The sequence below is a fragment of the Fusarium mangiferae genome (genome assembly GCF_900044065.1).
Source record: "Fusarium mangiferae strain MRC7560 genome assembly, contig: FMAN_scaffold013, whole genome shotgun sequence".
Classification (NCBI taxonomy): domain Eukaryota; kingdom Fungi; phylum Ascomycota; class Sordariomycetes; order Hypocreales; family Nectriaceae; genus Fusarium; species Fusarium mangiferae.
The window spans coordinates 895,769-922,353 of record NW_024573933.1 but is presented as its reverse complement, the minus strand read 5'-3'; the positions used below and the strand labels follow the sequence as shown (position 1 = coordinate 922,353).

General features: G+C 48.9%; 7 protein-coding genes across 7 annotated transcripts; 5 read left to right on the top strand and 2 right to left on the bottom strand.

Annotated features, from left to right (window-relative positions):
• Window positions 1-1,040: 1,040 nt before the first annotated feature.
• On the top strand, window positions 1,041-1,320 carry FMAN_00308 (uncharacterized protein; the record flags this gene model as incomplete). Its single annotated transcript, XM_041822141.1, has 2 exons — window positions 1,041-1,100; window positions 1,243-1,320. The coding sequence occupies 2 exons, from the start codon at window positions 1,041-1,043 to the stop codon at window positions 1,318-1,320; spliced, it is 138 nt and encodes a 45-aa protein (XP_041687852.1).
• Window positions 1,321-2,241: 921 nt separating this feature from the next.
• Window positions 2,242-4,263, bottom strand: FMAN_00307 (uncharacterized protein; the record flags this gene model as incomplete). The annotated part of the gene is made up of 1 exon (XM_041822140.1): window positions 2,242-4,263. The coding sequence occupies one exon, from the start codon at window positions 4,261-4,263 to the stop codon at window positions 2,242-2,244; it is 2,022 nt and encodes a 673-aa protein (XP_041687851.1).
• A 6,233-nt stretch (window positions 4,264-10,496) lies between these two features.
• FMAN_00306 (uncharacterized protein) lies at window positions 10,497-10,797 on the top strand (the record flags this gene model as incomplete). Its single annotated transcript, XM_041822139.1, has 2 exons — window positions 10,497-10,519; window positions 10,575-10,797. 2 exons carry the CDS (start codon window positions 10,497-10,499, stop codon window positions 10,795-10,797), a joined length of 246 nt encoding a protein of 81 aa, XP_041687850.1.
• Window positions 10,798-11,314: 517 nt separating this feature from the next.
• Window positions 11,315-17,581, top strand: FMAN_00305 (uncharacterized protein; the record flags this gene model as incomplete). The annotated part of the gene is made up of 1 exon (XM_041822138.1): window positions 11,315-17,581. The coding sequence occupies one exon, from the start codon at window positions 11,315-11,317 to the stop codon at window positions 17,579-17,581; it is 6,267 nt and encodes a 2,088-aa protein (XP_041687849.1).
• Window positions 17,582-19,114: 1,533 nt separating this feature from the next.
• On the top strand, window positions 19,115-20,411 carry FMAN_00304 (putative mitochondrial phosphate transport protein MIR1; the record flags this gene model as incomplete). The annotated part of the gene is made up of 4 exons (XM_041822137.1): window positions 19,115-19,275; window positions 19,487-19,906; window positions 19,968-20,313; window positions 20,373-20,411. 4 exons carry the CDS (start codon window positions 19,115-19,117, stop codon window positions 20,409-20,411), a joined length of 966 nt encoding a protein of 321 aa, XP_041687848.1.
• Window positions 20,412-21,678: 1,267 nt separating this feature from the next.
• FMAN_00303 (uncharacterized protein) lies at window positions 21,679-24,013 on the top strand (the record flags this gene model as incomplete). Its single annotated transcript, XM_041822136.1, has 3 exons — window positions 21,679-21,725; window positions 21,785-21,820; window positions 21,874-24,013. The coding sequence occupies 3 exons, from the start codon at window positions 21,679-21,681 to the stop codon at window positions 24,011-24,013; spliced, it is 2,223 nt and encodes a 740-aa protein (XP_041687847.1).
• Window positions 24,014-25,492: 1,479 nt separating this feature from the next.
• On the bottom strand, window positions 25,493-26,098 carry FMAN_00302 (uncharacterized protein; the record flags this gene model as incomplete). The annotated part of the gene is made up of 2 exons (XM_041822135.1): window positions 25,493-25,897; window positions 25,955-26,098. The coding sequence occupies 2 exons, from the start codon at window positions 26,096-26,098 to the stop codon at window positions 25,493-25,495; spliced, it is 549 nt and encodes a 182-aa protein (XP_041687846.1).
• Window positions 26,099-26,585: the final 487 nt, after the last annotated feature.

The window sequence follows — 26,585 nt, the reverse complement described above, 5'->3', positions numbered from 1 at the left end:
TACGGGAGTTGCAAGCTTATAAGTCAGCTCCCTCTTAGGCCAGAGTCATAAGTCAGGTCGCTAGAGGGCAGTGGTGATGAGAAAAAAGATGGCCGCCAGAACAGGCCGGCGGGCCACAAATAACCTGCAGCAGACTGTGGAATGGGAGAGGTGCTGCGCCTCAGCGCTCGCAGGAGGCCTGTTCGGAAAGAGGTTGCGAGTGCTACAAATGGATGTTTGCGTGAGACAGAATGTGCTGTAAATGGATAGGTAGCTAGAGAGCATAAGTCCGTAGGAGGTCTGAGTGCCGTGTTCCCGATGCATTGACGTTTGTGATCTGGAGATAGACGAGGGAGATAATCTAATCTGCAACTAAGACGCTGAGGCCATTCCCGTAGACAGCTATAATACAGGCTGTTCGATAGTGCTACAGGGTCTCCAAGTTATGGACAGTTCCCACCAATTACTGCCAATATGGGGCATTTCAATAGTCTGAACTTGAATACAGTTACGTCAAACCTCTTAATCATTTGATCAATTAAATGATGAAATATTCAATTCTCCATCACGGAACTAGAGCCGAACCTGTCAATTCAGAGGGAACCTAGGTCGCTGCCCTGGCATCAGTGGAACACATGCAGAGGCGCAGATCACGGCTGTGCTTACTGTGGCTCCAGGCACAAAAAGCCTTGCGCCACACCAGCGAGGCTTTTCGGCATCACCACCAACATCTATGCAGTATTTCAACGAAATGCTGCTTCTTCTTTTATCAATAGCGGGGAGGAATGATGTCAATATGGTTGAAGACAAGAATAATTTCTGAATTGATACTGACGATGCTGGAAGTGCCGAGACTGAAGAACCAACTGAACGGCTAGGGTTGGATTAAATTGAACGGACATTACGGAGTAGACATACAACGGATCGGGTGCTTCATGTATTTGATTATCGAATGACTTCTGTTTAACAGAGCTCACCAAATATTCCGAGTTATTCAATTATCAAAAAAGGTTCCCCTTGGCATCCCTTCTTTGAAACGTCTCCCTCCAAGCGCGCCATGTATGTCATCATCCCTTGCATTCGCCGCCTCATTAGTTGAAACAGCCGCGCTCGACATCTCTGTAAGTCATCCGACCTCAAAAACCAGACAGTTCCACCCCGCCATAAATCCAGCTACCATTTATCAACTTTAGCGGTAGAATCGGTTGGTTGTTTGTAGCCACGACGTCGTTTCTTCCATGGCTGACTGTTGAAACCTTGAAGCCATCAACGACACCATATCCTCCTTGTGATAGCTGGTACGTAGACACTATGTCATCGATCGAAACGTTGCGGGTGTGACGGGACAAAGGGAGAATTGAGTGATGGGACATCCTCAGACGACTCATGGATCTCATTCAAGAAGTTGTTTGCTTCCCTTTGTTTCGTTCTGAAGAGCCAATCACGGTTATTCTTAAACCTCCGAATGTTTCTATCACACACCCCTGCATAGCCTATACTCTTCAAAGAACTTGACAACAGTTCAAGACAAACCTCTGCCAGTCTGGCTCTCTATCTCAACCCATTATCTGGCACCCTTTGTCACTTTCTCTCTCTTTGCCATCCTCACCGATATTCTCTCACACCGCAATCAAAAGCCACATTTCCATTCAAAACACGCCTATTTTCTAGAACCCTTCCACACGCCACTATCTACTTCCCGCATTCCAGAGCAGAGACATGTCTCCCCTTTTTCTCCTCAACGGCCACAAGCCTTTTTGACTTTCGGGAAAAATCCCGCCCTGCTTCTGTTCCCAACGATCCGGTTAAAACGGTCCCCTAATTTGTTTTGCTCACCCCCTCCTCTTTGTTCTAGCGCTGTTCCACATGATGAATCGAAGGAGAAAGAGTTTGGGAAAACTGGTATCACATGGAGACACTAGTAATGACAAGGGATTAAGTGAGTTCACGTGATAAACGGCCGAGCTGGTGAGCTGCGAGACATGGACTTGGACATAAAGCAGTCAGTAAGTTGTTCGAGTGTTAGTAGAAAAGACATTTTGGGAATCACGGGGAACAAAGACGTATTAAGATATGTCTATAATTGATGATGTGGTATCTTCAACAACAAAATTACACAATATTATCCAAAAATCGTAACCATTCTTTCTACCACTACTTGGCCGAGCCAAGATCGTCTAAATCATACTATGTACATAGTGAAGCTTATTATGTTTGTAATAAATAAACAGCAAAGGGAAAGTTTTATGTTCCATGATGCATTTACAGAAGAACGGCAAAGATACCGGCGGCAGCGACGGCCATCTCGACACCGAAGCGAGAAGCACCGGCAGTGACCTCGACAGCGGGGGCAGTGCCAGTGGGGGCGTGGTAGGGGAGAGTGGCAGAAGGCTGGCTGGGAGCGGGAGCCTGGTAGGTCTCGGTCTTAGCAGGAGGAGCAGGGTAGGCAGGGTGCTCAGGCTGCTCAGGCTTGGCGGGAGCAGAGTGCTCGGGCTTAGGAGCAGGGTACTCAGGCTTGGCAGGAGCAGAGTGCTCGGGCTTAGGGGCAGGGTACTCAGGCTGAGCGGGGTGAGAAGGCTGCTCAGGCTTGGGAACGACAACGGTAGGGTAAGAAGGAATCTCCTTGGTACCGGTGGCGTAGACGGTGGTCTGCTGAACGGTCTCAGTGGTGACAGAGCCGTAAGGGCAGTTGGGGACCTCAGGACCGCACTTAGTAACGGTGTAGACCTTGGTGAGGTAGGCGGTCTTGGTGGTGTAGAGAGTGCTGTGGGGAGGAGGAGCATAGCCAGTGGGCTTGGCGGGGTGCTCCTCTGTGACAGGGCAGACGGTAGTAGAGACAGGGACGGTCTCAGTAGTGACGGAACCGTAAGGGCAGTTAGGGACCTCAGGGCCGCACTTGGTGACAGTGTAGACCTTGGTGGAGTAGACAGTCTTGGTGGTGTACTCAGGAGGAGCGTAGCCGGTAGGCTTGGAGTGCTCCTCGGTGATGGGGCAGACAGTGGTAGAGACGGGGTAGCTCTTGGTGGTGACGGATCCGTAAGGGCAGTCCTTGACGGTAGAGGCGCACTTGGAGATGGTGTAGACCTCGGTAGAGTAGACGGTCTTGGTGGTGTAACCAGTGGGCTTGGGGTGCTCCTCAGTCACAGGGCAGACAGTGGTGGAAACAGCAACGGTCTCAGTGACGGTGTAAGGACCGTGAGTTCCGTAAGGGCAGTCCTTGACGTAGTCAGGGCACTTGGAGTAGGTGTGGACAGCAGTGGTGTAGACAGTCTTGGTGGTGTAAGGGACGGTGTAAGGGACGCTGGCCTCAGTGGTCTTGGTACCGTGGGATCCCTCAGTGGTGGAAACACCCTCAGTCTTGGTCTCAGTGCCAGTAGGAGCGGTCTCGGTCTTGGTCTTGGTGTTGACGGGAGCGGTCTCAGTCTCAGTACCAGTAGGAACAGTCTCAGTCTTGGTCTTGGTGTTAACAGGAGCAGTCTCAGTCTCGGTGCCAGTAGGGGCAGTCTCGGTCTTGGTGTCAGTGTTGACAGGAGCAGTCTCAGTCTTGGTCTCAGTACCGGTGGGAGCGGTCTCAGTCTTGGTCTCAGTACCAGTAGGAGCAGTCTCAGTCTTGGTATCGGTGTTGACGGGAGCAGTCTCGGTACCAGTAGGAGCAGTCTCAGTCTTGGTCTCGGTGCCGGTAGGGGCAGTAGCAGTCTCAGTACCAGTGGAGAGCTCCTCGGTGGTAGAGTCGCAGTCCTCCTCCTCAGTGGTGGTGTTGGTCTCAGCAGGGGCAGTGGTGGTCGAGGCAGCCTCGGTGGTCACACCAGTGGCAGTCTCAGTAGACTGAGAGGCAGTCTCGGTCTCAGTCTCAGAGGTAGCAGTGCCAGCCTTGGTAGTGGCGGTTCCGGTTGTAGCGGTGTCAACCTCAGTGGTACCGGTAGTGGCAGTCTCAGCCTCAGTGGTAGCAGTAGTAGCAGTCTCGGCCTCAGTGGTAGCGGTTGTGGCAGTACCAGCCTCGGTGCTAGCAGTCTCGGTGGTAGAGACAGCAGCAGCAGTGGTGGTAGTGGGGAGGACACAGGTGCAAGCCTCCTGGAGAGTTTGACGGTCAGCGCAAGCTGAGGGGAGATTACAGCTCTCGATGGCTTCGCAGAAAGTGGCACCGACGGCGTGGACAGCCTGGTAGCAAAGGTCATCGGTATCACACTCGCATGTCTCCGTGGAAGGAGGGAGCTCGTTGTATCGGGGGGAGATGTTGGCAGAAGCCAGGCCAAAGGCCATGGCCATAAAGACAGCGCTCTTCATTATGTTGGAAAGAATGTACAGATTCAGTAATGAACGAATGGACTGCGGTAGAACTCTGAAGAGTTACTTATATTCCGCGAAGACTTAATAAGAGAGTGACAAGAAGAGGAGTGAGAAGGAAAAGAATGCCCATGTAGGTCGGAGGATGGTGTTTATATGCAAGAAACGACCGAGTGAGCCTGGTCCGCCCATCCATTCATCCCCTACCCTGCCTCTCTCCCCCATCTCTCTCTCTCTCTCTCACTCACTCTCTCTCTTCTCATCCTCTCGCGGGCGTGGGCCGTTGGGCGTGGGTGGGTGACCCATACCCAGATTTTGATAGCGGGCCTGAGCTTCGCGTTAGTTTAGGGCGCTATTGAGCAGGGCTTCACACCCATGTGAGAGATGAGCAGATGGAACTAATCCAGAACGAGAGCCCTGCTCAGTGCAGTGCTGTAAATAACGGGCTCTGGTGCCGTCAGCCCGGCCTTGGCCGTGAAAGGCGCCTGTTGGAAAAGCAACAGTCGGACAAAGTGCGTGCGGGTCAAAGAATGATGAAAGTCGTTAGCCACTTGGGTAATGGTGCGCTGAGTCGGGTCTCCACAGGGGTGGTCCCCTGACCCCTGACTAAATCGTGGCTAAACTAACCGCCTTGGGCGTTGTTAGCGGGGGTCGCTAAGAGGCAGTCGCCGAGAGCTGCGGTGGAGCGATACGATACTGGGATTAACATACAAGGACTTCTGTCTATCTGAGCCGGGGAGACGTTTACAAACATTCAACCTTGCAAGGCCTAAAGCTGTAATAGCTAGTAGGGATGAGTCGCCGAGCAATAGTTTTGCGTCGGATGTCGCACCAAATAATCCGGTTCTTCGATGGTTGACGCTATTGCACCTCGTTATTTCAGCTCGAGGCTAGACCAAATCGTTCGCGATAACCTTGATTAATACGAATAACCTCCTGGAGTATCCCAGCAGCTGAGGCTGTCTATTGCTTCCTAGTTGCTGTTACCGATAGGGGTAGTGTCCTTCATTTCCTGTATAATTCCATGCAACTGTAATAATCGCATGTTGTTAGTCATCGGCAGTTTGTATTGTTCCTCTGGGTAGCCTTTGTCGGCCATTCGATCTAGCTTCAAAGAAGGTTTGTTATTTTTAGCGTTCAGTGATTCACTCTATCGTCTTCTCCGGAGCAATATGGAGAATAGGAAATTAAGCAACCCATATCGGCTTTGTTAGTGAGGGGCAGTGACAGACAATACGTTACCCTACGGAGCGACAACGACCGAAGAACCACAGATTCCGAGTTTTGGCATCTAGAATTTTCACTGATCGTCATGACGATCACCGAGATCTTTGCTGGAATCTCATCGATCGTGATGATAGCCTATGAATGGTAGCATCATAACTCCCAAGGACCGAAGAAGCCGTTGGTTTTAGTGGGAATTGTTTCCTTGGTCTGCTTCAAAGAAGCCCCTCATGATGACTTGTCTGTACTCCACCAACTTACAGAGCCGACGTTTTGTCTTCCATTGTTATCTTTCTTTACTCTCGATCAAGAGTATTTTTAGAGCAAAAGAGGTAATATTGTTTAACTGTTGAAAACTCTTTCGTCTTCTTTTGGTTCTTTCATCTTCATCAAATGCCGTTTATAGCATTGTGCAGCCTTCACATGCTGTTTTTGTACCACACTGGAACCAAAAACGTCCATCTTGTGTGCCCGTTGATTTCTACCAATAGCCATCGCACGATCAACACTGAAAGTTCGGGTACCTGACAGCATGCAGATTTTAGCGTCCGCAATCTCCAGAGTGTGTGGATGACACCGACACAGGGGAGGAAACACACAGAAACACAACCAAGCGTCATAGACGGTGCATCAAGGCTTGCATTAACCCAAGGGGGAGATTAAAGAAGGATGAACCCAATTGCCACGAAAAAAACGGGCATCCAAAGATCCGGTTGTTTGGTGGCTTGGGCACTTTGAAAGAATCCATGGGAAGCGCTACGAGAGCGTGCAATTTGCATCATTCGCGCTGTGGCGTCTTCTAGAGTCCAATTAGCATCCGTGACTCGCCCACTTGGCGTCAAGCCGTCGCAAGCAATTGCGTGCATGCGAGAGGGTGTGTTTTATGCATCTGCATAAATGAATATTTCCTTTTTTTATGGGTAAGGGGAGGAGTTGATGCGAAAGCGTTCCTGGCGGTGGCTGTCGTGCTACCGGTATTTATAATCGTCTTATTTACGGTGGCACTGATATTATACTGGGGGAGACTCGTTGACGATAGATAATACGCAATGATCCATGATTGATAGGACCCTTTGTGTGTCAAGTTTCGACATCATCTGGTCATTCGATTCGATTGAAACTCTTTGGCATGAATAAACAGTCAGTGCTTTCGGATCCATGCGCCGAGGTTGATTCGCAAATTCTCCAACAGTCTAGTTCATCTCATTGGACCATTAAGAATCCCTATCCTTGCCCCTGAGTTGTGCTCTTCCTTGTTCATAAAATAATACCTTGCTGGTGATAATTGGATAAATCGCGATAATGCAAGGGACATGACCTACGAGGTGACATTTTGTCGCACAAGAATCGTAAGGGTTCAACACGATCTGAGGAATCCTTGCCCATTACCACGCGATAGCCCCAGGGACCAATCAATATCCTCGTCTTGTCGCTCTCCTCAACTGAAGTTGATTCAACGACTTCAAGCCTCGAAATGTCCCAGCGGCTGCGGGAGTGGAGAGTCATCTCCCGCTGTGAGACAAGACGATACAAAACGACACGTTCTATCGGTTGAAGCCGCATTCCAGTGCGAAATAACCTCAGATCGCATGTACTTATTTCCTATCGCGCCTCTTCTGTTCCCCATATAAAGCGTAGTCCACTTTCTCGTTCTGCTTTGCCAATGCTGCCCCTGTCACCGGAGACGATTTGTGTTAGCGCACCACGCCAACGGTGATAGTTCCATGCAGGCCTGTCACTCTCAAACCGCGCCTAAGTCTGCTTTTTCCCTTCTTGGTGAGCTCTTCGTTGGCCGTTGCTGTTGTGTTGGCCTGCAGTATGGAAAAGGGGAATCCTTTCGTCATGGGAGCATGCTACCGATGCAGAGGCATACAGGCATTCGTTAACAGGTCTTGGCCTAATGCATTACAGTTCAGCGACTATCTCCATAGTGATGACTGATGCACGGAGACACTGAGTTTTCCTATCAGCCCATTATGCCTTGGCAACCTGTGCTCAGGCCCCGTCGTATAGTAAAAAAGCAATGTCATCTACGGAGTAGTCTAGTCTAAATGTCATTTTCATATTCACTCTTGCTTTCGCACGCACCGGTGCCTTGGACATTTTTGCCACAACTGGAGCCGAGAAGGAAGCTCTGCTCGTCCCGATGATCTGCCCCAGATAGGGGAGGGGAGCCCTGTTGACCTCTAGAGGTCGAGGCCAAGCTGAGCGCAGGGGTTCGGCATAGTATGGTCGAAGCGTTGAGCTATCGAAACTTGGAATTGATAGTTTTGCGAATAGCTTGTCTTGGCCAAGCTCACGTCTATTCTGGGCTTTTGCGTTGCGCTTGCGAAGCTAGTCTTGGGATTTGCGGAAATGAGGCTCCTGAGTTTGCTGTTTTGTTTAATGTGAGTGTGATGGTGGTGTGGTGCTGTCAAGCTTCGCTGGAGGTGGTGCGTGGTGAATTCTAAGTTAAAGAAGCTGTCAGTCCCAGCAGTGTTGTTGTTTTGAGTTATTCTGACTGTTGATGTTCATCACCTTGTCAACGATATGCTATACCTTTCGAGCTTGGATCTATTTTCCCTTGTGACTCATACTAATGTTATGCGCTGATCCTCCTCGCCCGATAGACTTTCCCGCCTCAGAGGCAACAGAAAGGCTATCTCAACAACACAATGCTGACCTCGATTGATAGTGCTCTTGGCATAGAAAGCTGCTCTCTGATCTGGCCTGCGTTGCTCCTGGCGTTACCATAGGTACCCCAATTCGCGTCAGAAACGGGCTGCATTGCTCGGGTTTGTGCTATGATCGTTTCTCAAGTGGCCGTCGACCCTGTCGCTTTCGTTCGACCATGATAGAAGATCTCATTCTCCTCAGGCTATCCATCCTAGACTCAGCTACACATGATCTTTCCGGTTCTATCCTGAGGCCCATTGCCTCAATTCTGGATGGAGTTTCGCCGTCAATGGTATGCCGAGCTTGACTCACGACTTGAGTGGTGAAGGTAATATGCGTGGATGATGAACTGTCGATGGGAAATATAACAGGAGCTTAGTCAACAGCTCCCAAATTTATCTACATGCATACTCGATATGTCTCAGATAAGTCCCGGTAGTTGTAAATAGGGCTGAGGACCGTTGGAATGTAAAGTTTCGATTGCCGGTGCACTGGAATGTTGATGGAGCTCAAGGTTTAAGGCTTCAGCGGTGGGACAATGAGGCTCTGCATTGGCTCCATAACGCTTCGAGAATGATTTTGGGATTCCGAAGTCTTACCAAGTCTGTTGTTTGATTAACATCCTGGCTCAGGTAAAGGGTGTAATTTTTCGCAGAATGTGATGATGCACCCAAACCTCGTAATCAAAATATCGATTTCGACTTCACATTTCTCGCACCTAATTACTTTAACGTGAAAGCACGAGTCAATGATATAGGTTCAAACCAGACCATTTGGCTTTTTACATACGCACTGGAACTAAATGAGATCAGTCAGCCTAGATCGAGTATTGATCATGGTCTAGTAAACATGTGTGAAATCGCGAAATACTCTACTTGTGTGCTTTAGGTGTAGGGTAGTAAAATACCTGCTGCAAATAGACAATCTGTTTCTATAACCTCAAATTGACCTATGATGACAGCCATGGATACACTTCATTATAGAAGTTTGAGGTTTGTATTCAAACTACGTTTAGATATGCTCAAACAATCTGTGCCTGCGGGTATCCCATGATCGCGATGATGAAACGCTGGTAGCATTGTAAGGCTAGCCCTATGATGTGCGATGAACATGTCAGTGATGCGCTTCGACCACCCCGACTCAAAGCGATCTGTGTCAAACTGACATCGCTCTGAAAGGGCGTTGGCGTCATGGCTGCACTGAATAATAATCTCATGTGTCCCCGAAGTACCATTGAGCAAGCTTATCAATCGAGCCTAGTCACACCCTTGTGCGGTCATTCTCCTGCCGAAAATGATCTTTCGTCAAAATTGCAAGTTCGCAAATGTCATCTTGAGAGGGTGGCAAGTGACCGAAAGCATGTAATTAATATGGCCTTGATTTCCAGGGATGTATTGAGCTTCATGACGGCCGTTATGAACTTGTCAGCATCGTGATAACTGCCTCCCTCATAGCCCATATGTTTTGAACCGATTCCGCCCTGAAACGTGCAGCAAATTGTCTAGGAAGGCCTCCAATAAGATAAGAGCATTGGGAACTGAATTAATTGGATTACACTGATGATAACCGCCCGAGACTGAAACTGTGGCGCAGCTACACTCTTCTTCTCACTCAATGACTGACTATCAGTGACGATATGCTGAAAAGCGCTCAACTCAGGGCCTTTGATCATTCGTGAAGACAATGTAACATGCTGTCTGCAAGTTGCCGCAAATGAGTATCAAAACCCTCACCGAAGTACTTCTCATCCTCAATTAATTTGCAGCCTTATCTTTGGGGGCCGGCTGGCCGGCTGAGCCACTATCTTGGCTACCTCTGTGGCTGATGTCACCGGGGGTTTCCAACGATTTGAGGTTCTGCGCAATTGCGGGTGTTACATACCTAGTATGAGACGGGTCCCATTCCCGCCAAACGTTGAGTTATTCAACTTTCTCTGAACTGTCAGCGGCGCAGTCTCCGTTTCAGTTTGCTTTTTCGCCACCGTCCAATTGAGGCTTTCGCGGTGGTGTTGATGGCCTGGCGATTGACTTTGTTGCCTTTACGCTTCTGCGCGACCGTGGCTTGATGGGGGCCGTTTTCTTTTGCGGATGCTGGAGTTGAGAGATGTTGATGGTGGTGTTTTTCCAGTTTGAGACTGCTCAAAGTCCCCTTTCTGCGAGTTTGCGATTGAAGCGTTACTTGGTCTTGACTTAAATAGAAGATGTTTTCCTTCCTGGAGTAGAGATTTTGATATCATCATCAATACATTGACTCGTCTTCTTACCTTTGAACCTATCACTGCAACTTGAGCTTAGAGCAACCATACAACCAACCAATCAGTAGACTATACTTCTGAACCAACAGAGCAAACCAACATGTCGTCTTCAACTGCCAACCAGTAAGTTATTGATAACTAACATGTCAAAAATGATCCACTGACAGTCATTTCTCAGATCATACAACACCGTTTACGCCAACACCAACACCAACACCTCTGGTGGCTCGACTTACACGGGCGGCCAGGCCGCTTCCACTGGCACCATGCTTAATCAGTGGGCCACCACTCCAGACCGTACAGAGCGGTTCTACGTCACAGGCCAAAGAACCGGTCACGGTGTATGGGAGGGCATGGATAAGATTATGGCCTTTGACAGAGCTTACAATCAAAGGAAATGAGCATATCAATGGATAACGTTATGTGTTGTAACACTACAGGATCGGGACGGTTGTGTTGTGGCTGTGAACTTTTAGCGTGGCGTTGCGGATAGAATTGGACTGGGAGCCTTCAAGTTGTTTCCTTCTGGGCATTGTATAACAGAATCGGCAGTTCAACTCTCATAGAATACCATTTTACTCAATCAAATTTGGCTCTATCCATCACATAAATATCTGAATTCCGAAGTCTCATCATTATGCTTCTCATTTTCATATGGTTTATTTAAGAAGGCAGTGCCTGAGGTTAGTTGGTAAGTCCTACGGACTTCGGAGTCCTTTCGCTGGGATCATCAGGTGAACTAATCCATGCCTTTTGCTGACTGCAGCCTAATATTCCTCCTCACCTCTTGCAACCTGCGACGATCAATCCTTTTATCATGTTGTATTAATCTGGAGTTTACGTTGATGAGCATCGGCAATCTCTGCAACCTAACGAATTTGATCATTTCCACTCATACTCTCCACCCCAGCGAGCAACATGTCTGTCGAGCGATCGCCGTCGCCCGAAGGCAGTGATATTGTGGTTATCGGTAGAGATGACACCAGCAATTATAATTCTGGAAATATCTTACCACAATCTGAAGCTACTATTGCCCGTATTCGCAAGTGGCTACAACCTACAGAATACGATATTGAAAGCAGCGAATATCGCAAACATTTGGCATTCCATCTTGAAGGTACTGGAGAATGGATTCACAGATCAGACAATTACCTTAAATGGCATGAGAGCCAAGAAGATGGCCTCTTGTGGATCAAAGGTGTTCCAGGCTCCGGAAAGTCTGTCGTTGCAGCCAGCATGATTCACAAACTCTCCCAAGAAAAAATCCCTGTTCTTTACTTCTTCTTTCGACAAATTGTTGATGCCAATCATCGACCCATCAACCTTCTCAGAGACTGGCTGGATCAGATTCTCGTCTGCTGCCCTTCATTGCAGGCATCTCTAAAGGCTTATGTTGACGAGTGTCGGGACCTGGGTAGTATATCAGTTGATGAGCTATGGAGACACCTGAGAACAGCTCTGGCATCTGTGCCCAAGGTCTATTGTGTGGCAGACGCTTTGGACGAAATGGACCATGGCAATAGCGAATTCATCAACCAACTGGCTGAGCTTGGTGATTGGAAGCCCTCATCTGTGAAGGTCTTGTTAACCAGCCGACCCACTTCTGGCGTTGAGGCCGCAATGAGAGGCACGAAATTTCTTCACATCAGAATGGACGAGAAGGCTGTGGATGTCGATATATCTTCTTACGTGAGATATTGTCTATCCGGAACTTCTATTTCTGAGCACGATCAACAGCTTGTCAAAGAAGCGGTACCTGGCCGAGCCAACGGTCTATTCCTCTACGCCAAATTGGCTATGAAATCATTTTTGGAGCCAGGAGCCGATACTCATGAGACAATCCGTAAGCTTCCGCTTGATTTGGACGCTATGTACATCGGAATTCTACGAGAACATGCTTGGAGATCGGGCATTTCAGAGAACACGCAAGTGTTAATACTGCAATGGGTGACTCACGCAACCCGTCCTCTTCGACTGCTAGAGCTTGCCGATATGCTCAAGACAGCCGGTGGAAGCAGATTTTCAGATGGCTTGAAAGAGAACAAGGATCTGGTCCGGGCTGCATGTGGCCCTCTCATCGAGGTCTTACCAGATGAGACTGTAAGCGTCGTGCACCATTCACTTACCGAGTTTTTGGTTGGGACATCAAGAACAGTACATACCCCTATTTATCCCATACTAGACTCCTCGCCAACTCACTACGATCTTGCTCTCGCTTGCCTCCGATATCTTTGCGCTGGCTGCCTTCAAGATAAAACTCCTACTCCGTCAGAAACTATTCGTCGCGAACACAACCGCAATGTGGATTTTCCGTTCGCAGCATATGCTATAAAGAATTGGCATGTGCATGCTGCAAAATCTGAATGGTATTGCTTGCCAAATGACTTATTTTATCAGCAAATCGAACTGTTCTTGGGCAACAAGGAGACACGAAACAATTGGCTGACAACATACTTCGATGTCCCTGAAAGAGTGAGGATTGAAGATGACATCATCTCCATGTCGGATCTCCATGTCGCTGCATTGTGTGGCCTAAAAGCGTGCATCTCGACCCTGATTGATCGCCTGGGTCAGAAGAGCATAGACCAGCAAGACGCAAGAAAGAGAACCCCCTTGTGGTGGGCTGCTTCCAGCGGTCACGCAGATATCGTTGAGCTGCTTCTAAACCGGGGGGCATCGCCTAATACCCATGACATTCAAGGCCGTCAGGCGTTGCATATAGCTGCAAAGAAGGGTAAAGCACAGGTTGTAAAGCTACTCATTGAGAAAGGAATAGCTCCTACAGTCCCCCGTCTCCCAACAGACACCGAGCCAACCAGAAAGTATGCAGACACACCATTGTCATATGTAGCATCATACGGCCATGTCGACAGCTTAGAAACGATGCTTCCATTGCTAAGCACTACTGAGAAACGATCTGCCTTGCGCATCGCCATAAATAGCATGCAGCCCCAGTTCGTAAAACGCCTTCTTCAGGAGTCTGATGTCAATCCGAATGATAAAACAGGATTTGAGACACCCATCTTCCTGGCTGCTAAAACACGCTGTGTTGAAACAATTGAGGTCTTAGTGAATGCTGGTGCAGATGCTTCTATTGCTTGCAGGGTGGAAGCCGATGCCTGGGACAAACAAGAAAATGTGTTGGAACGCCCCTGGTCGACTCCCCTGGTAGAGCTCTGTGAGCGACAGTCTCATTTCATACGTCGGCCATACATATCTCCCCACTACATGTCGGATCTCGACTGTTCAGACTTTGATCGTAACTTGGCGTTGCTTATCCAAGCTGGTGCAGATGTCAACGAGAGAGATTCTCTGGGTCGTGCTCCGATACACTCCGCGCAGTTTTCTCACGTGTTGAGACGCCTGCTCGCAGCGGGCGCTGATCCTAATGCTGAGACAGAGGATGGGAAGACCGCGCTGCACTGCCTGCCAAAGAACGCCGATGAAGGATACTTGAAGCTCCTGTTGAAAGAGGGGAATGTGGACATCAACAAAAGAGAACACATCAATGGCAGGACGCCACTTCTTTCCGCCCTTTATCATGATTCGGCCCTTGCTTCTCAGATGCTGAAATATAGCCCCGATTGTACTGTCACTGATTTCGAAGGAAATGGCCCTCTCCATTACGCATTTTATCGTTATGAGAGGGTGTCTTCGCCCATGAACTGTGGAGGCGATGATTGCAAAAGCAGAGACAGCACTCTGCCGTCAGTTTTGAGAATGCTTCTAGAAGCTGGTTCGGATCCGAATCTGACGAATATTGATGGAGAGACGCCTTTACATATTCTTGTCGCCAAGGGGTTCACTCACCAAGTGGAATGTCTGGGTATGCTACTCGAATATGGAGCTGACATCGATGCCAAGGACGTCAGAGGCCGCACACCCTTGTTTCGGGCCGTGGCCAACTCCCCAAAGCAACCCATGATAACTAATATTCTTGATATTCTTATCAAGGCTTCCGCAAGTCTGAATGTCCGAGATAATCACGGGCGAACCCTTCTTCACGAAGCGATCCACAGCATTACCGACCTTCAACATGCACAAAGGAGACTCACCGAGGTATACCGATACCTCCTTGACGCTGGTGTTTCACCTTGTGCCGTGGACCTGCACGGCAACACTCTATGCCACGAGCTGGTTCTCGTCCCAAATGCTATAAGGCTATCAGGTAAAGGAGAGATGTTCCTTTCACTTTTTGAAAAGGCCGGGTTGGATGTTAACAGGCCCAACTATGCTGGCACGACGCCTTTACATCTAGCCTGTCGCATGCGTCTGGATGGAAGCCACGGGGTCAATTACCATGCAAAAGATTGTTTGAAATGGCTCCTTAAACGATCAGCCGATGTCAACGCTTCAGATACCCGAGGATTGAGAGCCATCCACTTCGCCGCCTCCACCAACACTTACACTGTCGACCGCTTGTTGCGCGTCGGTGCAGACCCTTTCGTTATCACAAACCAAGGCATGAATGCTCTGCATATAGCCTCGAGGTGCAAAAGAAGTAACAGTCTTGGCCTTCTACTTCAGCGCATGCACGAGCTAGATCCTGACGCCACAAAAGTGGCACTCGACCATAAGGATATTTTTCAATACACGCCATTGCATTACGCAAGTCGCTCTGGGATCATCGAGTCTGTGAAACTCCTAATCGAAGCAGGAGCTGAGGTCAATCCATCTTTTGATGAACTTCGAGGGACTTGTTGTCCCGAACCCTGGTTCCCTCCAATTCTTCAGTGTGTGTTCTTTGACCGTGAGCAACGTCTCTGGAAGCGCGGGCCACTCAAGAAAATACCTCGTGATGACGAGCTTCCCTTTTACCAGCTGAGAGATCCCGACACAGACATCGCTGCTGGTTATACTGTCGAGAATAAGGAAAGGTGCTTTGATGAGATCGTATCGGGGCCTCAACTTGAGTTCCTCGATCCAGTGTATGAGGCCTCGCGATATGATGAGATCATCAACGCTTTGCTTGATGCAGGGGCGGATGTGTTTCTGGGATCACACGGTCCAAGGTCGGCTCTGTATCGTGCGATGCTGTTCGCATCAGATGAATGGCAAGATTACATCACGAACCTCCTCTGGAACTGTCAGGAGAAAGCTGGGCATCTTGAACTCCCAACTCCTCTTCATATTGGAATATCAAGAAGCAAGGCTCTTCGCCAAACGGAAATTGCGGTATTAGGTGAGTCACTTGTCCCACGTGCGAAAGAAACAAAATGGAAGAGGGTGGCACGATTACTGTCGGACCGCCACTTCGCTTTGGTAGCGAACCTGTACAACGCTGGTGCGGACTATACTGCTGTCGATGTCGATGGTGTGTCGATCCTTTCGCGACTCGTCGAATATGGTTACTATGAATTAGTCAATGACTGCTGCTCTCCAGAAGAGGCAGTAAGGTTTGATGATGCTCAATGGGTAAAGAAACAATTCGCGGAAGAGCTTGAGCCTTTGCTTGTAACGGCTTGTCGACGCTCTTCTCCCAACATGGAAGTCATTCGTGTCTTGGTAGAGGAAAAGGGAGTCGACATAAACGCACGAGGTCGTGACGGTCTTACTGCTCTTCATATTCTAGTCGCTGGCAGGGAATGGTGGCAAGTCTTTCACGCAATGCCTTACCTGCTTTCTAAAGGGGCAAATATGGAAATTCGAGACGACAAGGGATGTACACCGCTGCTTTATTCTTTCACGAAATGGGGCCCCTTCCGAACTGCAGCGATGAAGTCGCTGATCGATAAAGGCGCTGACGTGAACGTCGTCGATTCTGAGGGTAACGGATGTTTGAACAAAGCAGCACACCAAGAAGAGTTTGTTCGACTCTTAGTCAGTCATGGAGCTGAAGTCAGTCCAACCACCATCATTTCTGCGATTGAGTCCAAGCACCCAAACATCTTGAGTATTCTGCTGTCTGGCCAGAACTCTTCCTCCCTCGCAGCGTCTTGGGAGATGACAATACATTATGCAAAGCAACTGGACCCTGATACAAACCCTCAAGAAGCCCAGATGATACGTCAGGGCCATCCTCTGCTCTTGGCAAGCTCCGCGTTGGGTACGCTTCGGGGCGGAGTTGAATTCGATCATGATGCTGCTGCCAAACAGATGATGGAAGCTCTACTAGGAGCTGGTTTCAGTCCTTATGCCAATTGCCTAGTCATCGTTGAAAAGGTTCGGTTGCCAAACAGACCTTCCCTACCGATGGCTATAGCAACCCATGCGTGGCACAAGAAAGATTTTACGGTTGAGTACATCCCATATGCCAAAAGTCCTCACATTTTTAGACCACCCTTCATGGCTGAGAGGGTAGTTGTGCACGAAATCCTGAAAGGAAAACGTGTCTATGGGCCGATCTTAGAGTTGGCCAATCTTGATATGGAGTTCCGCGATGCGTCTGGAGCAACTCTACTCTTAGCTGCTTGTGAGCGAGTGTCAAGCAGAGGTCGCAAGGGTGCTAGAGAAGACTATTTGACTCTACGACTCCTGCTTGACAAAGGGGCAGATGCATATGCAGTGGATAATTTCGGCAGAAACGCACTGCATATTAGACTTGGGTCTCGAGCTCTGAACGATGATAAGTTGGAAGGACTGAAGGACCTAGGGGACGCTGTACCAGCTCTCATCAACCAGGCTGATGCTGAAGGGTATCGACCACTGCACTATGGCCTAGCTGCGCTGGCGCATGGCGAGTTTGACCAAACTGAGCCCGACTGGCTTGACTATATCATAACACAGGGTGCCGATATGCTTGCCACTGATGGTCTCGGAAATAATGCGCTCCATTACCTGACCCCTGGCCTCTTTGGGTGTCTCTGCTATGATGGAAGTCACACTCGAGGCCCTTTTGAGCGCTTCTTGAAGTTGGGACTGGATATCAATGCGCGCAACAACGCTGGTCAGACACCAGCGTTCTTCCTTGCCGTGAGAGGTTATGATGATGATAATGCGGATGAGGTGGTGGGTTGGTTGGATGGATTGGGAGTGGATTGGCAGGCGAGAGACGATAAAAGGAGAACTATTCTTCATGAAATGGCAGACGAGAAGGAGTATCTGTTCAAGGCTATTATGGAAAAGGGAGTTGATCCTTTGGCGGAGGATGTTGAGGGGCGCTCTACTCTGGATTTAGTGACGGCTTATGATAATGAGAATGTCTTGAGGCTGTTTGATCGGGATGGTAAGGATGACAGGGAATGAGGGATCTACGATAGCAAGATACTGCTACGGAGTACACTGATGATTTATGATGGCACCAAATTTTCTTGCACAAGCTCTACGATAGGCATGTGATGCAACACGAACTTTAAACAGAAGTCGGGCCATTAGTGATGGTGCTCTGTTTTTGTGAATAGCCTCAACGACGTCACCATAAATAATCGAACCAATCATGTTAATTCAATATCCAAATCAGGAAAGTTTCTAAACACCAATTGACCTCGGGAAAGAACGATAATCAGGCGTTCGTATAAGTTGACAAGATGACCTGGTCTGATGTAAGTCAAGGCACTAATTTGTGATCTTCTTCCACTGAAAGACAAAGGAGACGTTTCCATCGGCAGTAAGCTCCTTATCGGAGATAAGGAAAGAAATACAAGGTTAAGCTTGGCTGGACAGGGATGATGGTTTTGGTGGTTCAGCGTCGGCTCAAGGTGGTGAAATCGGCGATTGGTCTGAGATGCGCCTATCAGGGCTGCATGATACAGGCTGGATGCATGCCGAAGTGGCTGCCAGACAGAAAAGGAAATATTGAGGAAAAAATTGTTTATGAAGGCATTGAAAACTTTGATAGCCTCCAGAGTCTTCTATGTATCCGAGTATCGTCTTCAGTGAGGGTATGACGTCGAATTTCGAATAGAAGAACGAACGCACTATCGCGAACTTGATTAACCTCCGAGACCGAGTCAAGCAGGGGCGAGCAGAAGAGACATTGCTTATCGCGCAATATCCATTGGCTGGCCCGGTAATAAAATAAACAAGCACGCAAGAAAAAACTTGTCTCTCTTTGTCTTATCCAACCAATGCCGTGGACACGTTGGCGAGCAACGGTTAGTTACTGGTGGGTCTGCCCGAGGAATTCTCGGGGAGCCCAGTGTGTGAGAGTTCGCCAAATCTAGTATTTTCCTCATTTTGTGAGAGTAAGATGAAAAGATTTAGAAACTCACTGATGTCTAGGTCTTGGCGGGGTATGGGAAATGTCAGTCAGTTATCAGGTTACATGTTGCAACTCATAAGATCCTGTAGCAAGCTGATTACACCGAAAGAGCGGTCTTTGGAATAACGTCACTGGCCAACTTTGCTTCTGGGAGGCTAAACAGGGGGGACATTCCCCAATCTCTACTGTTACCCCGGGTCTTGCAAATATTCATGATCTGTTGGCCGCTGTGAGCCAGTGGATAGGCATGATATGGGGGCATCATGAGTGCGAAAAGCCAGTCTCTGGGGCTTTGTTTGTTACCTAACGGACACAAATTGCGTAGCATCTCCCCTTGGCCCGGTCCGTGCATTCGCCGGCGCCGATTATCCGAGTCTTCCCGAGCTCTAAAAAAAATCAATGGCAAAGGAGGCATTATTTTTCCCTTTCCCCAGCTGCTCCGCCGCGGGACCAAGTAAAAAAAAAAGTCACTCAAAACACCAGAAGCTCTCCCTCCCTTTTCTTCTTCTTCCTTTTTCTCACTCCACCATCTCCCCTCAGTCTTTTTTTGTAAACGTCTGATCACATAACCATTCACAATGGCTGCCTCTACCGGTTCCACAAAGGTCGACGCCGTCGTCCAGAACATCAAGGCTGAGACCCCCGAGAAGAAGACTGGTCTTGCTCTCTACTCCCGATTCGCCCTTGCCGGTGCTGTCTGCTGTTCCGTCACCCACGGTGGTCTCACCCCCGTCGATGTGTATGTTTGAATCGCCTCTGCGCTGAGTTTCTCGTCGTCAATTGCTTGAGAGGGTGTTTTTTTGTGGTTGTGCGGGTTTTGTCTCGGAGAAACTCCATTGGGACCCGAGATGGACACTTTTCAGTACTGCAAACCTCGATAGCCATGATGGAGAAGCAAAAGCGCACCAAATCGAACCGGAAGAACAAGTTTACTGATTTTGAAATCACAGCGTCAAGACCCGTATCCAGCTCGACCCCGCTACCTACAACCGCGGCCTCGTCGGCGGTTTCCGCCAGGTTGTCCAGAATGAGGGTGCTGGTGCCCTCCTCACTGGTGTCGGCCCTACTTTTGCCGGTTACTTCCTCCAGGGTGCTCTGAAGTTCGGTGGTTACGAGTTCTTCAAGCAGCAGTGGATTGACGCTCTCGGCTACGAGACCGCCTCCAAGAACCGAACTGCTGTCTACCTTGCCTCTTCCGCCACCGCTGAGTTCTTCGCCGATATCGCCCTCTGCCCTCTTGAGGCCACCCGTATCCGTCTCGTCTCTGAGCCCACCTACGCCAGCGGTCTCGTCTCTGGTTTCGGCAAGATTGTCAAGAACGAGGGTGTCGGTGCTCTCTACGCCGGATTCGGACCCATTCTCTTCAAGCAGTGAGTATTCCCGCTGTTATACCGCTCAACTGAGTTTCATCAAGCTGACTTCCCTACTCAGGATTCCTTACACCATGGCCAAGTTCGTCGTCTACGAGAAGGTCTCTGAGGCTGTCTTCCGCAAGTTCCCCAAGAAGGACCTCTCCGACGGTATGCAGACCGTTGCCAACCTTGGCTCTGGTCTGATTGCCGGTTTCGCCGCCGCCATTGTTTCTCAGCCCGCCGACACCATGCTTTCCAAGATCAACAAGACCCAGGGTCTCCCCGGTGAGGGCACTGTCTCTCGTCTCATCAAGATCGGTAAGGAGCTCGGTCTCCGTGGCTCTTACTCTGGTATTGGTGCCCGTCTCTTCATGGTCGGTACCCTCACCGCCGGTCAGTTCGCCATCTACGGTGATCTCAAGAAGGTATGTCAATTTCAACCCCCTTAACAGCTCCGGACATCATTTTTAACGCATTTTCAAAGGCCATGGGAGCTACAGGAGGTGTAGAAATCGCTGCTTAAGCGCGTTTAAACACATCTAGAAAGATTCGCGAGGTGCGAGAGGTGATATGAGAAGTCTGGGGAGTGTGGCCCAAGTATTGCCCAAGAGCTGGGCCTACTTGTAACAACAGCTGCTGTTAATGCCAAAACAGCTTAGCAGGAGCCTACGGATGACATCCAGATTTGCTCTCGCTGTCTGGGAAACAAAAAGTGATCTTTTGGTGGAGGGGGGATGCTCGTGTTAGACTCATGTTTGCCTATGATACCTTTCCGCATTAATGGGCAGCAGACGGGTGATACCCCGCCGAAAGGTTGTATAATAGTCTCTTTTTACGCTGAAATCATAGACTGGGAGTTTGTGGACTCTTATATCTACTTGTTTGTTCATCATGACTATGGAATGTGAAGCTATTCGCAACTGGCACCAACGACGCCCTAGGACCAATTAAAGGAAATGATGTTGATTAAGCAATCTACTATCTAGTAAGAGCTTATTAGAGGACTACTCACATATAAAATCAATGTTCGCCTTGAACTGTTAATGTTCATCATGACATGTCGTTGTAATAAGGCTGAGCATCAGGCTACCGCACCTTCCTTCTCCTCACATCATGCCAACCCACGAGGCCCGCACGTGCCGCCCATTTATACCTTATCCAAAAATAGAAACACCAAATGGTTCGATCAAAGATGATCAATGCCCTTTATCTAGTGTCATCTTGAGATCACGTTGTGCTCATTGTGTAGGTAGGTTTGGGTGAAACTCGTGCTGAGTACTCTCTCAACTCACTGGCTACCTCTCCTGACTTGTGAAAAGTCATCTCACCTCACACGTCAATGGCACTGACTGCTCTTCCAACGAGCACCAGTAACGAAGTCGCCAAATGCTAAAGCTACAGTATGAAGGCTACGGACAATCAAGCTTCCCATTGCTCTAAGATCATGGTCCAACACTGACAGATGTGGGACATCAGAATAGACATAGAGTAGACTTGGTCCTCCACACTAAAAAGAAAACATGCATATAATAAGCCTATATGGGCTCATCCTTTGCTCTCTTCAATTTTCTTTATAATATTATTCTTCTCAAACTTACAATTGCCTTTCTGTTGTCAGCTTTGAAAGTTGAGGCCTAGAACCGCGGTCCAATTCCGCGTGGGGATGAGCTTATCTTATCAGCCAGAAAATCTCCCAAATTTTCTTCGTTTGCAGACAAAGTTCAAAGGGACCAATCCCCCACCCTCCCGCTCTATACCAACAGATTAACAGCGAGAGCCTCAACGTCGCAATGGTCAAACGAAAGGTCGCTGCGCTCGAGAAGCTCGATGCTGACTTGTGCGTCAATTGCGAAACAAACCCGATTGTTTTTGACCATTCACTGACATTTTCTACAGCGCGAGTCTGCAACAAAAAATCCGTCGCGATCCCAAGTGCGTCCCTAAATTACTCGTTACTGCGATTAAATACTGATACAAAGCGCTAGGTCGTACAAGGAGGAGTTTTTGAAGCAATGGGAACAATATGAGGCTCAGCGCGAGATCTTCTTGGTCTCTCCTGGCACCGCGACCGCCGATTCTGTCGAGTCTTTCCACAACATTATCGATCTAATCGCTCACGTTGCCGATTGCTACAAGGAAGAGACTGCTACTTTCCCCGACGATTTGAAGTCTATTCTCACACAGCACCATGTCATTCTACACCCCGAGCTGCGGGAGAAGATTGTGGGAAGTCTGGTCTTGCTGCGACGAAAGGAAGTTATCGACTCGACCAGCGTCCTCACCACGCTTTTCCCCATTCTCGTATCGTCGCCCAGCAAAACTCTGCGTGAAACCCTGTTCCAGAAGATCTTGAGCGATCTGCGAAACTCGAACACGAAATCTATCAACCACCCTCTCAACCGAACCGTTCAGACCGTTCTTTACAACCTTGTAACCGCCGATCGATCCTCTCCTCGAGCTATCTGGGCCATCAAGCTCACCCGCGAGATGTGGAAGCGACAATTCTGGACCGATGCGAAGCCTGTTGATGTCATGAAGGAGGCTTGTCTGTCGGACAACGAGAAGGTCGTTGTCAGTGCTGTTCGCTTCTTCTTGGGTGGAGACAAGGAGCGTGAGGAACTTGAGGACGAGAGCAGTGATGAGGAGGTTGATCTGAGCCAGGTCAAGCATCAGATGGGTATCAACAAGAAGACCAAGAAGTCGAAGAAGCAGTACGACAAGGCTGTCGATAAGGTCAAGCGCGCTGAGCGCAAGAAGACAAAGCCTCATCCTCTCAACTTCTCCGCTCTTCACCTCCTCCACGACCCTCAGAACTTTGCTGAGGAGCTATTTTCGAAACATCTACAAAACACCAAGGCGAAGCTATCTCTCGATACGAAGATCTTAGTGACACAACTCGTCACCCGACTTGTTGGTCTGCACAAGCTGACCATTGTGGCGCTCTACTCCTGGTTCATCAAGTTCCTTACTCCTCGACAACAGTCTGTTACCTCTTTCCTGGCTTCATTGGCGCAGGCAGTCCATAACTTGGTGCCTCCTGATGTGCTGGAGCCCCTGATTCAGAAGATCGCAAACGAGTTCGTTTCAGAAGCTTCGGCCGCTGAGGTCGCAGCTGCTGGTCTGAACTCTATTCGCGAGATTTGCGCCCGTCAACCCCTGGCTATGACTGATACTCTACTACAAGATTTGGTCCAGTACCGCAAGAGCAAGGACAAGGGTGTTATGATGGCTGCCAAGGGTCTTTTGTCGCTGTACCGAGAGGTTGGTGCCGAGCTTCTCAAGAAGCGAGACCGTGGTAAGAATGCCACTATCAACCTGAAGGCTGGTTTCCAGGCCCAGCGCAAGTTTGGTGAGGAAGATGTCGGCGGTATTGAAGGTCTGGAGCTTCTGGAGAAGTGGAAGGAGGAGGAAAAGAAGAAGAAGCGACTTGCCAGAGGTCTTCCCGAGGATGCTGCTACTGATGAAGAGGACGAGGGAAACAAATCCGATGAGTGGGAGGTTGCTTCTGATGACAGCAGCGAGTCTGGTGACTGGATTAATGTCTATCATTCTTCCGATGAGGAGGATGACGAAGACGAGCCTGCGTCAAAGAAGCAAAAGACTGACGAAGAGCCTGTTATGGACGAAAAGACCAAGAAGGCTCTGGAAGAGAAGGAGGCTGAAATCGACCGCATCTCCAAACTCGCCACCACAACCATCCTCACACCCGCCGATCTCGCCAAACTTCAAGAACTCCGCATGTCCGCCTCCATCGACAAAGCAATGGGCAACCGCCGCAAGCGCCAGCAAGAAGAAGACCGCCACCGCGACGACGGACTCACCGCCGAGCAGATCGAAGCGCCCGCGCGTCTCCGCAAACTCACCAAGGAAGAGCGTGTCGCGCTTGCTAAGGAGGGCAAGCCAGACCGCGAGGAGCACAAGAGCACAAGGGCTATCAGCAAGTCCAAGATGCAGGCCCAGGGCAAGAGCACGAGTAATAGGGAGAAGCAGCGCAACAAGAATATCTTTATGACGATGGGCAAGGCGAAGAGCAAGCATAAGAGGAGTTTGGTGGAGACGAGGAAGGTTCTTAAGAGACATGTTGATAGGAGTACTAGAGGTGGACGAAGAGCAAACGGTACATAGTTTTAGAGTTTGGGTTGGTTGGATTAGAGATAGATTCACTTGTGCTATTGACACAGCGCGCACTAAAAGAAAGACTTTTATTTTGTTCTACTTAATCACTTGGAGGTTCTCTTCCCTGTGCCTTTTGATGAAGCAGCCATCATTCTTGAGTTTCCCGCTCCTTACCTCTCTCAAACGTCGATGGATCAGCCATTTGTCTTAGTCCGGATTACTAGCTCACCTGTCAGACTATATCGAGTCAGCATTATTCCGATCTTCGTTTTTCCGAGCCTTGGATCGAGTCGAGTACTGGTGCCTGTGAGAACGAGCGCGAGCGCGAGCACTAGCACGAGCCTGACAGGGTTTACAATAGAAAGAGGTCTTGACTAACTTTTTGCAACCGGAGGTTTGGCAGTGTTGCTTGATTTCATGAGTGCCGCGGGACATGGCGATGAGAGTGAAGCAAGCCTCGATCGTTGCGGCGTCGGCGGACATGTTGATGAGGTCTGTTTGCTCGATGTTTTTCGCCTTAGCGATGAGGTTGGTCTTGTTTTCCTGGATAGAAGGCATGATGTCGGTTGGTTAGTTAGTTTCGTACTTTACTTTGCTTTGTAGTCTGTATGTTGAAACACTAGGTTCTTGAGATGGTTGAAGTTTTTAGGAAGGGAAAGTCGTGAATTTGTAGCATTTTGAGATGGCGCTGGCTGAACATGTCAGTGAATGAGGGTTCATGTTCTGTATTTGATGTTCTACCAGTGCAAAGAGATGTTCACGGTCGAAGGCATTGTGAACAGTATGCGGCAGTTTTGTTGCTGTTATTCATATGTCCGATACCCGAACATCCCATTGCTGGTCATTCATAAATTTGTGAATGTTCATCCCCTTTTATTTTTCTTTCCCCATCTATCCCACAACCTGCAACGCTTGTGATCATGAGAAAGCAGAGTGGATGTCATCAAGCCCAAGTATGTAAGTGAGTTTAATGTCAAGCCTAACTGCTATAACTAGAAACTATTGACTCATTATTGATGTTGCGTTGCTATTCCCATGTGTGCCTGTATTCTGCGTATTTCCATGGGCTCTTGTCAGGTGCGATATTCCATCCTTGAATGTTATCCCTCGTGGAATAGCTGGCTCCATCCGTAGTCATGATATGCTTGAGATAGTCGCAGTCAGACTTCGTCCAGAATCGAAGCAAAGCAAGATGAAAGCTGATGGCATCCCTCTATTGAACCCTACTTCATAAGGTATTCCCGCTCGAACCGAGTGCGAAACATATTCAGCCATCTGCTCTCAGTCGGAGAATCTCCTGCTCAATACCGACTATAATGGAGTCCAGTTGCCAGGAAAGGGTTGCCTTATTACCGGCGAGTAAACACGCGTGGATTGAAGCCAGCTGTTCCAAACCGGCGCGGAGAGCGCTGACATCAACCACATTCTTGAGTTGTGCCATTACATCATCGATGGAATTTGATAAAATAAGCCCGTGTTTCTCGGTTATCAATTAGGCGCAAGCGCGCGTTGAACATTGGATCGTTCTAGAGGCTCGCATACTGCCCCCAGCCAGTCCGATACCTCCTTGTTTGCACTCGGTTCTTCCTCGTCATATTCACTCCCCGGGATGTCAACCTCGGAAACAGTACAACGCACGGTTGAAGCAGTCTCTGGGGTGCAAGTCGTGTAGTTGGCATGCACTTGCATTGACGTGAAGATAGCTCGGACCTTGGTGTTGCCATCATCGTCATCAGGTTTGATCTGCAACTGGCAGTTTTCGAGGAAGTAGAAAAGACAGTATCGTGAGAAAGTTGCTAGCATCGGCAAATCGTCTATTTTCTCAATCCAAAGAACTCGACGAACAGCTTGAACGATCTCCTGGTGCAGGTCTGTGTGCGTAGGGCTGGCTTTCTGCGTACCGGTTTAGTTAGACGTATGTATAATTACTGCATAAGGAGAAGCACCCACCTTGAACTCGGTAACCAGGCTTGAAATTGCTTCATCGGAGAGTGGTTCGTCCTTCTTGTCGTGGAAGAAGGCAGTCTCTCCCGAATTGTTGTACTGAGGGGAGTACAGTCTGTCTGCATTGAACTGAGTGGATGAGTCCAACATGGGGTTCAGATAGCTGACATCGTCGGTTTGTTTCCAGAGGCGATAATTGATTGATGTTCTCGTCAAGATGTCGCCGGTGTGTATTGACAAGGGGGAAAAGAGAACTTGACATCTTGATCCCAAATAATAAAAAGATTTAGGTATCTTGTTATAAAGTTTGTATGAACTTAGGATGAGTTTAGGGTAGATTTAGGATACCTTTCCTTAGATCTGATGTTTCTCTTGTGCTCTCCTGGGGCGCTCTCTTTGGCTTCATGCGGCAATGGCCTTGGGCTTCGGAGGCATCTTCCGGATTGTCGCGGCATAGACCCTGCATGCCTTGCTCACGATGACATCTCGCGTCTTTGTCTTTGTCTTTGTCTTCGTCTTCGAGATATCATGGCCACACTAGAACTCATGTTGCTAGAAGATCGAATCCTTGGTTATCTTGACAGCATGCAAGTGTCCATCTCCGAGTCTACAGCCAACAGACACTTTGCCTGTGGTT